The sequence below is a fragment of the Symphalangus syndactylus genome, chromosome 4, assembly GCF_028878055.3.
Source record: "Symphalangus syndactylus isolate Jambi chromosome 4, NHGRI_mSymSyn1-v2.1_pri, whole genome shotgun sequence".
Taxonomy (NCBI): domain Eukaryota; kingdom Metazoa; phylum Chordata; class Mammalia; order Primates; family Hylobatidae; genus Symphalangus; species Symphalangus syndactylus.
This window is the reverse complement of record NC_072426.2, coordinates 100,749,235-100,763,723: the sequence shown is the minus strand read 5'-3', so window position 1 is coordinate 100,763,723 and position 14,489 is coordinate 100,749,235. Positions and strand designations below refer to the sequence as shown.

The 14,489-nt window shown below is 38.6% G+C and overlaps 1 protein-coding gene across 5 annotated transcripts in view; it reads left to right on the top strand.

Annotated features, from left to right (window-relative positions):
• Positions 1-14,489, top strand: part of MCU (mitochondrial calcium uniporter) — a 198,730-nt gene that overhangs the window by 173,163 nt on the left and 11,078 nt on the right. For all 5 annotated transcript variants that reach the window (XM_055275823.2, XM_063637611.1, XM_063637613.1 and 2 more), the window contains 2 exons: positions 6,573-6,733; positions 9,266-9,469. In XM_055275823.2, the coding sequence (XP_055131798.1) occupies positions 6,573-6,733; positions 9,266-9,469 (365 nt within the window). The remainder of the gene's footprint in view (positions 1-6,572; positions 6,734-9,265; positions 9,470-14,489) is intronic.

Sequence of the window (14,489 nt, the reverse complement as noted above, 5' to 3'; positions counted from 1 at the left end):
CTGATCTGACAGGAGGTGGAGCTCAGGCAGTATTTCTCACTCACTGGCCTCCTCCTGTGCAGCCTGGTTCCTAATAGGCCACTGACCAGTACTGGTTTGCACCCCAGGGGTGGGGGACCGCTGCTGTAGGACATTCCTTCTTTTCAATCCTGCTTTTAAGAATTGGGTTTAGGCCTGGCAAGGTGGCTCACACCTGTAATCCCAGCACTTTAGGAAGCTGAGGCAGGAGGATTGCTTAAGACCAGGAGTTTGGGACCAGCCTGGGCAACACAGTAGCAACCAGCCTGGGCAACACATCTTTTAAAAAAAAAAAAAAAGAAAAAGAAAAAGAAAGAATTGGGTGTAACATAGAAAAGTTCTGAGTGAAACCCTGTTATTAAATTCCTCTGTAATCTGGTCCACATCTACCTTTTAAAACGTTTTCTTTCCCTCCTGCATGTTGCCTACTTTTTCTCCACTGTGTATTCCTTCGTGGTTTCCTGAACTATGCCCCGTTCTTTTCCATCTCACTGTTTGCTCACTTTCCTCTGCCGAAGATGCCTTTCTTTCTAACCCCTGTTTTCTCAAGTCAAACTTGTCAATATTGACTCTTCCAGTAAACCTTTAATGATCATACTCTTTCTGTCTCTGACCCCTGACCAACCAAAAATGATTAATCTCTTCTCTGAATTTTGCTTCGTCCTTTTCTTTGATGCTGTGAGGGAAGGCACTGTGATTTTGTATTCCCCATTGATTCCTTCTACATTGAGTGAATTAAATGTGTTCTCTGGGTAGCATTTTGATTGTGCAGAGGCCATATTCACTTTCTTTAAGCTAAATGAGAGGGAGCTAGCTGGGAGAAAGTATATAAAAGTATCCTTAAATAGTAAGAATGGAAAGATATTCTTTAAATACAGTTGACCGTTGAACAAACAGGTTTGAAAAACCTTGCAAACGAACCACATAACCTAGAAATATCTAAAAAATTAAGAAAAGTTAAGTATGTCATGAATGCATGAAATATATGTAGACACAAGTCTATCTTATTTTATTTATTTTATTTTATTTTTGAGACAGTCTCTCTCTGTCCCCCAGGCTGGAGTGCAACAGTGCAATCTCAGTTCACTGCAACCTCTGCCTCCCGAGTTCAAATTATTCTCCTCCCTCAGCCTCCCTGTAACTGGGATTACAGGCACGTGTCACCATGCCTGGCTAATTTTTGTATTTTTAGTAGAGATGGGGTTTCACCATGTTGGCCAGGCAGGTCTTGAACTCCTGACCTCAGGTGATCCACCCACCTCGGCCTCCCAAAGTGCTGGGATTACAGGCACGAACCACCACACCCTTCCTATTTTTTATCGTTTACTACCATAAAATATATACATATCTATTATAAAAAGTTAAAAATTATCAAAACTTATGCACACATAGACCATGCATGATGCCATTTGCAGTTGACAGAAATGTAAACAAATGTAAAGATGCAGTATTAAATAATATCTGCATAAAATTGACTCTAGTACATAGTATACTACTCTAGTAATTTCTTTTTTTTTTTTCGAGACGGAGTCTCGCTCTGTCGCCCAGGCTGGAGTGCAGTGGCGCAATCTCGGCTCACTGCAAGCTCCGCCTCCCGGGTTCACGCCATTCTTCTGCCTCAGCCTCTCCGAGTAGCTGGGACTATAGGCGCCCGCCACCACGCCCGGCTAATTTTTTGTATTTTTAGTAGAGACGGGGTTTCACCGTGGTCTCGATCTCCTGACCTCATAATCCGCCCGCCTCAGCCTCCCAAAGTGCTGGGATTACAAGTGTGAGCCACCGCGCCCGGCCAACTCTAGTAATTTCATAGCCACCTCTTGTTGCTATTGCGGTAAACTCAAGTGTTTTTAATATCACATACCACACAGTTTTAAAATGCTGTGTGGTGCTAATTATCTCCTCATGGATAGTTCTTCTTTCCAGTAAATTGTCTATTGCAGTAAAAATTGATCTCTTTCAGTTCTCGAAATTTTTTTGTGTTTAGTCCACCTTGAATAACACTGTGGGACCCATACGAAGTGCTACCAGTGATGCTGGAAATGCTCCCAAGAAGCAGAGAAAAGTGATATGACATTGCAAGAAAAAGTTGGATTGCTTGATATGTACTGTAGACTGAGGTCTGCAGCTATGGTTGCCCATCATTTTAGACAGATGATTTATCTTGTAAACAGACAATGTAAACTTACAATGTAGATAAATACAGTACAACACTATAAATTTATTTTCCCTTTATGATTTTAATGTTTTCTTTTCTCTGGCTTTACTGTAAGAATACAGTATATAATACATATACAAAACATTCGTTAATTATGTTATTGGTAAGGCTTCTAGTCCAGGTAGGCTATTAGTAGTTAAGTTTTTGAGGTTTCAAAAGTTGTAGGAGGGTGGTGCCCCAACCCCCCCCCGCCCCCCGCCACCCGCCACCCGCCACATTGTTCAAGGGTCAACTGTAGTAAGACATTATCAAATCAGATTTTTTGAAGTTGGAATAATTAAACATGTAGACCAGGGACAGTTAGCCATTTATCAGCTATGCTAATGTGTTTTTCTTCTTTATTCCCTGATTCTCGGGCTAGAAGTTCTCTTTAAAATAACAGAAGTACAAGTCCTATTTTACAGAGGTGTGTTTTTGTGTAAATTATTTAGAGAGTTCACCTGTTTAGATTTTCTATTGGTAACTTTCTGAAAGTTCACTAATATAATGCTATATCAAGTATAACAATCAGGAAAGTTAAGATGTGAGTTTCCATGTATTATGTTGTCAAAAACTAAAGGTATTTTAATCAATTAATAAATACCAACCATTTCTGTAATAACTGTATTTTTTAAACAGAAATGAACGTTTAGTTTTTTAAATAAAGCTTTTCTCAAATTGAATAAGAAAAGGTAGAAATTGAAAAAACAGGGGATTGTATTTGATTCCCTGGTGATTTGGCAGCCTAAAACAACCCGTTGCTTTATCTGTATCCAGGAACTCTGGAATATCTACCTTGCTTCTCTAGAAGTAAATTAGGGTATAAAGCTTGCAAGGGTCAAAAACCTATAATTCATGGAAATAATCATAAATTGAAGTGTGAACTTTAGTAACTCAGTAGCATTGGTGTAGAATTTCAAAAGACATTTTTAATGTTTAGGTGCACACATCATAGCTCTCTTAGTTCTGCTATTTGCTAGTGAGAGATTATGCCATCAGATACCATCTCTTGCAGAAACTCAATATGATTTTAAATCCATAAACACTTTGTTTTCCTTGATTTTAAATTTAATTATTTTTTTGAGACAGGGTCTCACTCTGTCACCCAGGCTGGAGCGCAGTGTTGTGATCACAGCTCATTGCAGCCTTGACCTCCCAGGCTCAAGCAAGCAGATCCTCCCATCTCAGCATCCCAAGTAGCTAGGACTATAGGCACACGCCACACACCTGGCAAATTTTTTATTTTTTGTAGAGATGAGGTTTCCCTATGTTGCCCAGGCTGTGTTTTTTTTTTTTTTTTTTTTTGAGATGGAGTCTCGCTCTGTTGCCCAGGCTAGAGTGCAGTGGTGCAATCTTGGCTCACTGCAAGCTCTGCCTCCTGGGTTCATGCCATTCTCCTGTCTCAGCCTCCCAAGTAGATGGGACTACAGGCACCTGCCACCATGCCCGGCTAATTTTTTTGTATTTTTAGTAGAGACGGGGTTTCACTGTGTTAGCCAGAATGGTCTCAATCTCCTGACCTCATGATCCTCACCCTCCTTGGCCTCCCAAAGTGCTGGGATTACAGGTGTAAGCCACCATGCCCGGCTAATTTTTTTGTATTTTTAGTAGAGACGGGGTTTCACCGTGTTAGCCAGAATGGTCTCAATCTCCTGACCTCATGATCCTCACCCTCCTTGGCCTCCCAAAGTGCTGGGATTACAGGTGTGAGCCACCATGCCCGGCCTTCCCTGGTTTTTAAACATAGTAAAGAAAATCTTTTTTTCTTCTTTTGATAAAATGCAAAATAGGCTCAAATTTTGTTTCTGCCTTGTGTCTTTCTGGCCCTGGTTGAGGAAGGTATTGCTGGCGTCCAAGGTACCACCACTCTTTTTCAGCTGACTACAGTAAGAGAGTGGTTTGAAATTCTGTATTTAAGAGGGATGCCATTCATTGAATAAGCATGTTCCGTTCCTCTGCCCTGCGTTGCAATGCTTTAATGAAAGGGCTAAACGGAGGATAGAAGGCACTAGGTTCAGGATGTTTAAGAGGAATAATACTAGGGTTTTTTTGTGGTTTTTTGTTTGTTTTTTTTGTTTTGAGGCTAGAGTACAGTGGTGTAATCTCAGCTTACTACAACCTCCGCCTCCCAGGTTCAAGCGATTCTCCAGCCTCAGCCTCCCCAGTAGCTGGGATTACAGGCACGTGCCACCACGCCCGGCTAATTTCTGTATTTTTAGTAGAGGTGGGGTTTCATGATGTTGGCCGGGCTGGTCTCGAACTCCTGACCTCATGATTTGTCCACCTTGGCCTTCCAAAGTGCTGGGATTACAGGCCGCGCCTGGCCAATACTAGATTTTTATATATACATGGGGAAGATGGAACAAATCTGCTTTATCTAATAAAATAGTTCATGAAAGGGAACTGAGCTTGCAGGAGAGATTTAGTATTGGTATAGTAGAAGCACTGTAGTGTAGCTCCAGGCCTAGAAATCAGGAGACCTGGACTCTACCCCTTACTGTGATGTTCTGAACAAGTTACTTCAGCCTCGTAGAATGCAGTTTCTTCTTCTGGTAACTTTGGACAGTTTAAAGCTATATGCAAATGTGAGCAGCAGCTTTGGTACAAGGAAGACACTGTTGACATAGATGACTTTTGGAACCAAAGTGCTCTTGCTTTTATGTTCCCATTAATTCAGCACATATTTACAGAGGCATACAAGATAACCCAGCTAGGTGTTGTATCCCATTTTACTATATCAGCTCTTCTCTAATCCAATTTGCTACCTTCATCTGAATTTTTTCATTGATTGAACTTCTATAATAACTGTACTAAAGGACATCCTTAAAGAATGTTTGAAATATATAGTTAATTCTGACTGTGGCTTGTTTTGTTTAGAAGAGTGCTACCCTTATGCTGTATCTAACATTTAAAGTTAATAAGAATCTAAAAAAAAATTGTGCTTAAAAAAAAATTGACAGCTTTAATCAGCAGAGTTTTTGTTTCTGAAAACATAATTTTTAGATTTCTAGAAATACATGCTACTCACAATAGAGGATATTGAATGAAAGAATTTAATCTTTCACCCTTTCAGTCGTTCTCATAACTTCATACCCTTTAGACCATGATACTGAGGCCCATACAGCTATTCTCTGTCTTTCATCAACAGGAATGAATAAAAGTTGGTATACTAGGGAGAAGAAGAATGTAGGCTAAGATTATTAGAATGGGCCGGCGCGGTGGCTCACGCCTGTAATCCCAGCATTTTAGGAGGCCAAGGCAGGTGGATCACGAGGTCAGGAGATTGAAACCATCCTGGCTAACACAGTGAAACCCCGTCTCTACTAAAAAATACAAAAAAATTAGCCGGGCGTGGTGGTGGGCGCCTGTAGTCCCAGCTACTCGGGAGGCTGAGGCAGGAGAATGGCGTGAACCCGGGAGGTGGAGCTTGCAGTGAGTCGAGATTGTGCCACTGCACTCCAGCCTGGGTAACAGAGCGAGACTTTGTCTCAAAAAAAAAAAGATTATTAGGATGATGGCATTTTTATTTATGCCTTTGTATTTGCAAATTTGAAATACTATATATTTTTCCCTTAGCATTTACTAAGGGGAAAAAAATGAATTAAAATGGCAGGACTACAGATAAATTATAGTCACCATTTTAATAAGCATAATAATCAGATTGATTCTAAACCTCTCTACTAGTTTTTAACATTTGCTTTAATTTTGTCTTTATCTAATGAAGATCACTATTATTTGTATTATTTTTCTTAATGTTAATCATGTCCTCATTTGTAGCATTTAGACTTCTAAGAATATAATGGTAGATATTTGTTTCAAATTTTTTGAGTTACCGAGATATGAATTTACTTTTTACATTTGTGGACAACTTTTTTGTTTTAACAAAAACTATTGGCTGGGCATGGTGGCTAACACCTGTAATACCAGCACTTTGGGAGGCCAAGGCAGGCAGATTGCTTGAGCCTGGGAGTTCGAGACCAGCCTGGGCAACACGGTGAAAACTTGTCTGTATAAAAAATACAAAAATTAGCTGTCTGTACAAAAATACGAAAATTAGCCAGGCTTGTGGCCGGTGCACACCTGTAGTCCCAGCTACTTGGGAAGTTAACGTCAGAGGATTACTTGAGCCCTTGGAGGGAGGGGCTGCAGTGAGCCAAGATCACACCACTGCACTCCAGCCTGGGTGATAGAGTAAGACTTTGTCTCAAAAAAAAAAAAAAAAATAGAACTATTACTTTCCTTCAGTTTAACACTGAAGGTGAGATACCTATAATGGATGAATCTTCCTCATCTGATAGTCCCAGGAATAGCAATCATTTAAGACATACATTTTTTAAAAAATGTAACTCCTTTGTTTCAGACCTCTTAAGTCACGAAAATGCAGCAACGCTGAATGATGTAAAGACATTGGTCCAGCAGCTATACACCACACTGTGCATTGAACAGCACCAGTTAAACAAGGAAAGGGAGCTTATTGAAAGACTAGAGGATCTCAAAGAGCAGCTGGCTCCCCTGGAAAAGGTAAAACTTCAAATCTCAGGTTTTTCACCTTACCTGTATTTTTTCCAGAGCATGTATGTTTCTATTTTTTCTTGTAAGTTTTATGCAGTTGAGTCATGTCAATCAAGTTGGTTCTTTAGTTTATGGGACTGAACCATAAAAAAATTTGAGTCAAAGCTAAGAAAGGGCTTAAAAAAGAATCGTTTGGAGCCTTGATAATGGACTTAGAGCTTTCAGTTCTAAATGCACTGCCCTTAACCAGATTTACCACCTTTAAAATTAAGATCAGAATAATTGCTGATCAGGAAAGGCTCTTGAGTATAGTGGATAATGATTTTAGCCAAGTTAAGAATGAATATTACAGTTGGCCCTCTGTTATCTGTAGGTTCTACATTCACAGATTTAACCAACCTCAGAGAGAAGACATTTGCGGGGGAAAAAAACAATAAAACATAACAAGGCTGGGCGTGGTGGCTCACGCCTGTAATCCCAACACTTTGGAAGGCCAAGGCAGGCAGATCACCTCAGGTCAGGAATTTGAGACCAGCCTGGCCAACATGGTAAAACCCCATCTCTACTAAAAATATAAAAATTAGCCGGGCGTCGTGGCATCATGTGCCTATAGTCCCAGCTACTTGGGAGGCTGAGGCACGAGAATCACTTGAACCCAGGAGGCGGAGGTTGCAGTGAGCCAAAATTGCGCCACTGCACTCCAGCCTGGACGACAGAGCGAGACTGTCTCAAAAACAAAGAAACAAAAAAACAACAACAATAAAATAACAATACAACAACAAAAAAATACAAATTTTAAAAATCAATATAATGACTATATAGCATTTACATTGTATTATAAGTAATCTAGAGATGATTTAAAGCATATGGGAGGATATGCATAGGTTATATGCAGATACTATCCCATTTTATATAAGGGACTTTAACATCTATGTATTTTGATATCTTGGTTTGGGGGGTATCCTGGAACCAATTTACCACAGATACCTAGGGACAACTGAATATAGAATTATTATGCAACTATTAAAGGGACTATATACATTTAATTTGCCATAGAAACCAAATTATAAAATAGTGTGCATACTATGATCCAATTTTTAAATGTATTATATATATACCTATATGCATTTATATATATACATACACAGAGAAAGAAATCAGAAGGAATACATTCCAAAATGCTAGTACAGTAGTCAGGTTATGACTGATTTTTCTTTACACTTTTCTGAATGTTTACAATGAACATATGTTACCTTTATTTTTTCTGTGATATTTCAATTTTAAGAAATCAGATTATAAGGAGTAAGGAAGGGAACAAATACTCAGTATTTTGCATTTTCTGATTCCTGAAAAATAATTTTCATCATTTATAGATAGAATATTTACTGTGTTTCATGAATTGTGCTAGTATTTTACCTATATTTTCTTTTTTTTTCTTTTTTTCTTTTTCTTTTTTTTTTTGAGATGGAGTCTCGCTCTATTGCCCAGGCTGGAGTGCAGTGGCACGATCTCGGCTCACTGCAAGCTCCGCCTCCCAGGTTCACGCCATTCTTCTGCCTCAGCCTCCCGAGTGGCTGGGACTACAGGCACCTGCCACCACGCCCGGCTAATTTTTTGTATTTTTTTTTAGTAGAGACGGGATTTCACCATGTTAGCCAGGATGGTCACGATCTCCTGACCTTGTGATCCATCTGCCTCGTCCTCCCAAAGCGCTGGGATTACAGGCATGAGCCACCACGCCCGGCTTTACCTGTATTTTCTTATTTAATCTTTGTAACAACTCTTTAATGAAGTTAATGGTGATTTGCAGATCAACACTCTGAATTGAGCTGCTTTAAATCCAGAGTCCATGTTCTGCCCCTAGTATACCACTGGAGTTAAAACTGAGAATAGATTAAATCGTGTATGCAACAGCAAAAGAATATAGGTAGGTGTGCATTTACCTCTTTCAGAGAAGATAATCTTGTGATTGAATGAAGACCTCTTGAAACTGAGTTATTCATGCCCATATTTTCACCCACTTTTAGGGTGAAACATAAAATACAAATGCCCTGAATAGTAGTTGTATGTATGTATATTTTTTTCAAGGGGGTTTCATTCTGTTGCCCAGGCTGGAGTGCAGTGGTATGATCTTGGCTCACTGCACCCTCCAGTTCCTGGGCTCAAGCAATTCACCCACCTCAGCCTCCCAATAGCTGGGACTACAGGGATGTGCCACCATGCCCTGCTAATTTTTGTATTTTTTGTAGAGATGGGATTTCGCCATGTTGCCCAAGCTGGTCTTGAACTCCTGGGCTCAAGCAAGCTGCCCTCCTTGGCCTACCAAAATGCTGGGATTACAGATGTGAGCCACTGCACCTGGCTTAAGATATTTTATTCAGTGAAAACTGCAGATACTATTTAGGAAGGCAAGCTATATTTACTAGAATCGAGACTAGTATCTTGATTATGAGCCCTGTTTCTTTAGTGAACATAGAACAGTTTAAGCCTTTTTAAATTGGTTTTATGTCAAAATGCCTTATGATTATGTGTGCCCAATAGGTACGAATTGAGATTAGCAGAAAAGCTGAGAAGAGGACCACTTTGGTGCTATGGGGTGGCCTTGCCTACATGGCCACACAGTTTGGCATTTTGGCCCGGCTTACCTGGTGGGAATATTCCTGGGACATCATGGAGCCAGTAACATACTTCATCACTTATGGAAGTGCCATGGCAATGTATGCATATTTTGTAATGACACGCCAGGTAAGAATTCTCTTCAAATAACCTTTTATGAGATAGTAATAAAGTTTCGATTGTCAAAAGAGTTCTTTTTTCTCATCTTCTAAGGCCAGTTTTCTTTAAGTACTCATGCTTTACACATACACACACGTGTGCCACTTATGTATTAGGCAATATTCTAAGCAAGTGCTGTAGATGGAGAGGTAGATATAAGACATGACTTCCACCCTCATGGAGCTCACAAACAAGATAGCCATGTAAACCATTAAATTCAGAAAAATATACTACAGTAAGGTATAGAATAAGTGGACGAAGGAGCAGAGTGGTCAGCTGTAGGATAACCTGTTCAGCTGTGTTGCTTGGCTTTTTATGTACTGTGGGAAAAGTCCCATGCTTTTTATTTTTATTGAGTTTTTGGAATGGAGAATTGGTGATAACTAATCAAATACTTAAACTAAACTCAGAAATCCTCCTAAATATGTTGAAAGGAAAGGTGTTGTTGTTGTTGTTGTTTCCATTATGGAAGAGAGCTGAGAATTAGATACCTAATTACTTAATACTCAAGTGTATTTTTTTTATTGATACATAATAATTGTACATATTTTGAGGGTGTCTGTGCATGTATACAACATATACATGTGTAATGATCAAATCAGGGTAAATGGCATATCTACCTCAAACATGTATTTTTTTTTTTGTATTGGGGACATTCCAAATCCTAGCTATTTTGAAATATCTAATAAATTATTGTTAACTATTGAACACTAGAGCTTATTCCTCCTATCTAACTGTAATTTTGTACCATTAACTAACTTTTCCCTATCCCCTTCTCTCCTCTACCCTTCCCAGCCTCTGGTAAACATTATTCTCCTCTCTACTTCTGTGGGTTCAACTTCTATGGGATCAGCTTTTTTAGCTCACACATATGAGTGAGAACATGTGGTACTTGTCTTTCTGTCCCTGGCCTATTTCATTAAACATAATGTCCTCCAGCCTTATCCATGTTGCTGCAAAGGACAGGATATCATTCATTTTATGGCTGAGTAATATTCCATTGTGTATATATACCACATTTTCTTTATCCATTCATCCCTGGATGGGCACTTAGGTTGATTCTGTATCTTAGCTATTGTGAATAGTGCTGCAGTAAACATGGGAGTGCAGATATCACTTTAACATACTGATTTGCTTTCCTTTGGATATATGCCCACTAGTGGGATTGCCGGATTGATTGCATGATATTTCTATTTTTAGTTTTTTTGAGGAAGCTCCCTACTGTTTTCCATAATGGCTATACTAATTTACATTCCCAGCATTTCTCCACATCCTCACCAGCATTTGATATTCTTTTTCTTTTTTATTATAGCCATTTTAACTGGAATGAGATGATATTTCATTGTGGGTTTTTTTATTTGTTTTTGTTTTTTTGGTTTTTGTTTTTTTGGGTTTTGTTTTTTTTTGAGATGGAGTCTCACTCTATTGCCCAGGCTGGAGTGCAGTGGCACGATCTCAGCTCATTGCAAGCTCCGCCTCCTGGATTCACACCATTCTCCTGCCTCAGCCTCCTGAATAGCTGGGACTACAGACGCCCGCCACCATGCCCAGCTAATTTTTTGTATTTTTAGTAGAGATGGGGTTTCACTGTGTTAGCCAGGATGGTCTCGATCTCCTGACCTCGTGATCCACCCGCCTCGGCCTCCCAAAGTGCTGGGATTACAGGTGTGAGCGACCACGCCCCGTGTTCATTGTGGTTTTGATTTGTATTCCCTGATGATTAGTGATTCTGAGCATTTCCTCATATACCTATTAGTCATTTGTATGTCTTCTTTTGAGAAATGTCTATTCAGATCTTTTGCCCATATTTTAATTGGATAGTTTATTTTTTTGCTATTGAGTTGTTTGAGTTCCTTGTATATTCTGATATAAATCCTGTGTCATATGAATAGCTTTTGCAAATGTTTTCTCCCAGTTCTGTAGGTTATCTCCTCACTCTGCTGATCGTTTCCTTTGCTGTACAAGAGCTTTTTAGTTTGATATAATCCCATTTGTCTATTCTGACTTGTGTTGCCTGTGCTTTTTGAGGTCTTACCAAAAAATCTTTGCCCAGACCAATGTCTGGAAGGTTTCCCCAATGTTTTCTTCTAGTAGTTGCATAGTTCAGGTCTTAGATTGAAGTCTTTAAGACATTTTGATTTGATTTTTTGTATGGAGAGAAAGGGGGATCTACTTTCATTCTTCGGCATATGGTTATCTAGTTTTCCCAGCATCATTTATTTAAAAGATTGCCTTTTCCCCATTGTGGGTTCGTGGTGCCTTTGTCAAAGATGATTGGCTATAAATGCTTGGATTGATATCTGGATTCTCTATTCTGTTTCATTGGTCTATGTGTCTGTTTTTATGCCAGTACCATGCTATTTTGCTTACTGTAGCTTTGTAGTAAATTTTGACATCAGGTAGTATGATGCCTCTAGCTTTGTTCTTTTTGCTCAGGATTGCTCTGGCTGTTCAAGGTTTTTTCTAGTTCTGCATAATTTTTAGAATTTTTTTCCTATTTCTGTGAAGAGTATAATTGGTATTTTGATAGGGAATGCATCAAATGTGTACGTGGTTCAGGGTAGCATTGATTTATTCTTTATCAGCCGAGGCTCCTTTATTGAATACCAGTATCTAGAATTAATTTTTATTGTCAGTGCCATTTTAAATATCTTGGAATTCCAGTGTCACTTTAGGAAGTATGAAGATTTATCATTACTTTCAGTTATTATTATAATATACCATCATAGATCCAACCTAGCACTCCCTTTAATGTCAAATGTTTGAAATACCTGAGACATAGGAAAAACTTTTTCTGTTTTCTTAGTTATCAGAAGAAAGCTGAGAGTTGCATCTCATATTTAATATGGCTGCTATTGAACATATGCATTTTCTTTCTGTTGTTAGATTAGTGGTAACAGCCTATTTGGGTTTGGGGAAATGATAGCACAAGAATGTTATTTAACTTTTCTTGGCCTTCCAAATGTGTCTAATAGAGAAGAAAGTAAACTGTTTTATGTCCTACAATTGCTTGCCCAGACTTTTTAGCATGTAGTAGCATGTCTTGCTCATACTAGTCACTGTGAACAGAACTGAACAGTCACATCATTCTTATCTGACCACAGCTCTGGGTATGGGTAACAGCCATGTTTTCAGCCAAACACTAATATTTTTCCAGTTATACCTTGAATCTAAAGATCACTCTTGATATATCTCTTGCTGATTAATTGGGTACAAAATGGTGGTATTTCCTTGTGGACTTTGCATTTCCTTGATTACTGAAGAGGTGAAGCAGTCTTTCCACTGTGAGATACCCATACGTTTTGCTTGGTCATTACTATTAAGTACCTTTTGCTAAGCCTAATTATGTGTCAAGCATTTTACATCTAGTAACATAAGTACATATATTCATATATTTAACCTCAACCCTATAAGTATTAATATATCCCCATTCCATAGATGAGGAAACTGAGTCTCCAAGAGGATAAGTAATCTGCCCAAACATTATATCTAGTACACTGTAGGACAAGGAATTGAATCCAGATTTGTGCGGCTCGGTAGGCTGCTCATTTTCCACTCAATTATGCTGCCTTCTGTTGACTTCATTTATGAGGAGTAACTTTTGAAAACTATAGTTAGAATAGATATAGAATAGAAATAAAAATATATTGGGAAAATAATTACTTCTTACAAAAAGCTGTTTTGTAAATGTTTTCTGTATTAGACTTGAATACAGTGTTACCACTTTCTCCCTTCTCGTCATGCTGTAATATCTTTACAGCATGTAGAATCTTTAATGCCCTACCTGTCCTACTAGTTAAATGCTCCATTCTGTGATTCCCAAAATAGTCTTGCTGCCCCCAAGTGACAAGTTGCAAAATAGCAGTAGTAAATAATTTAGTCACTATTCACTTATGAATAGGAAAACAGTGACCAAATAAAATGTAAATAGTTTTCATATTAAATATTTTTACTAACATGTCCATCTTAATACCTCTGAAGCAAATACCTGTTCAGTGGCATTTAAACTCTTCTAAACTGCTGTTACTATGAGTTGCTGTACTTGTTAACAGTCTAAATATATCCCAATGGTATGTTAAGTTCCAAAGAATCTTTTTAAGATGGCAAGCTCCTTGAAATCATAAAATCAAATGGAATATTGAGTTTTGCTGATTAATATTTCAGTAGAACCTGAGTACTGATTTCTACTATGTGGAAAAGGAGCTGGGCAGTAAGACTTGCCTGTGGGAGCTGTGTCAGCGTGCACGTGGACCAGCCGTCCCACCATCTGGCCCATGCCTTTTCAATGAAGGGGATGATGTTGCCTCATGGGAGTGAGCATTGATTCTTGGGGAGTAAAAACATATTACATATTATAATGCATAAACAGATAAACAGTATATTAAACCTCCTGTGGGAAGGAGGAGCAAACAGGAAAAAATGCCTTAAAAAGCTACTTAGGGGGGCAATAATGAAAAAAGTGTTGATAAATAGTGACCTAGCCTTTAATACCCTTTACCTCCTCAATTCCAATAACCGTCATTTATATTGTACTCCAGCAAACCACTTCAATGGCTGTTCAGGGCCTTCTTTCCTAGAACTGTCCCACTTATAATATAAATTAGTATGTTAATTTCTGATAATTTATTTTCTTTCTAGACCTTTTATTCACTCACTCACTCCTTTGACCTCATCCAGCCCTTTAAGCTACTGGCATCTTTCCCTTAACTTTTTACTATCACCTTCCTCCTGTATCACTTCCTTTTCTATCCAATTTAAACTGTGTTGCCATTCTCTTCTTGGTATCCTACCATCCCTGCCCTTTTGTCTTTTACAGTATGTACTCTATAAACTCCTAATATTGGATTAGTCTAGCCCTTTATCCTATCTATATCTAGGCTATTAAATATTACTAGAGAAAAATCATGTCATAGTGTAGAATGGGCCACTGCTTGTGTTTTAAATCATATTTTCTTCCCTCATATCCCCATAGTAGTTGTTCTTAAGACTT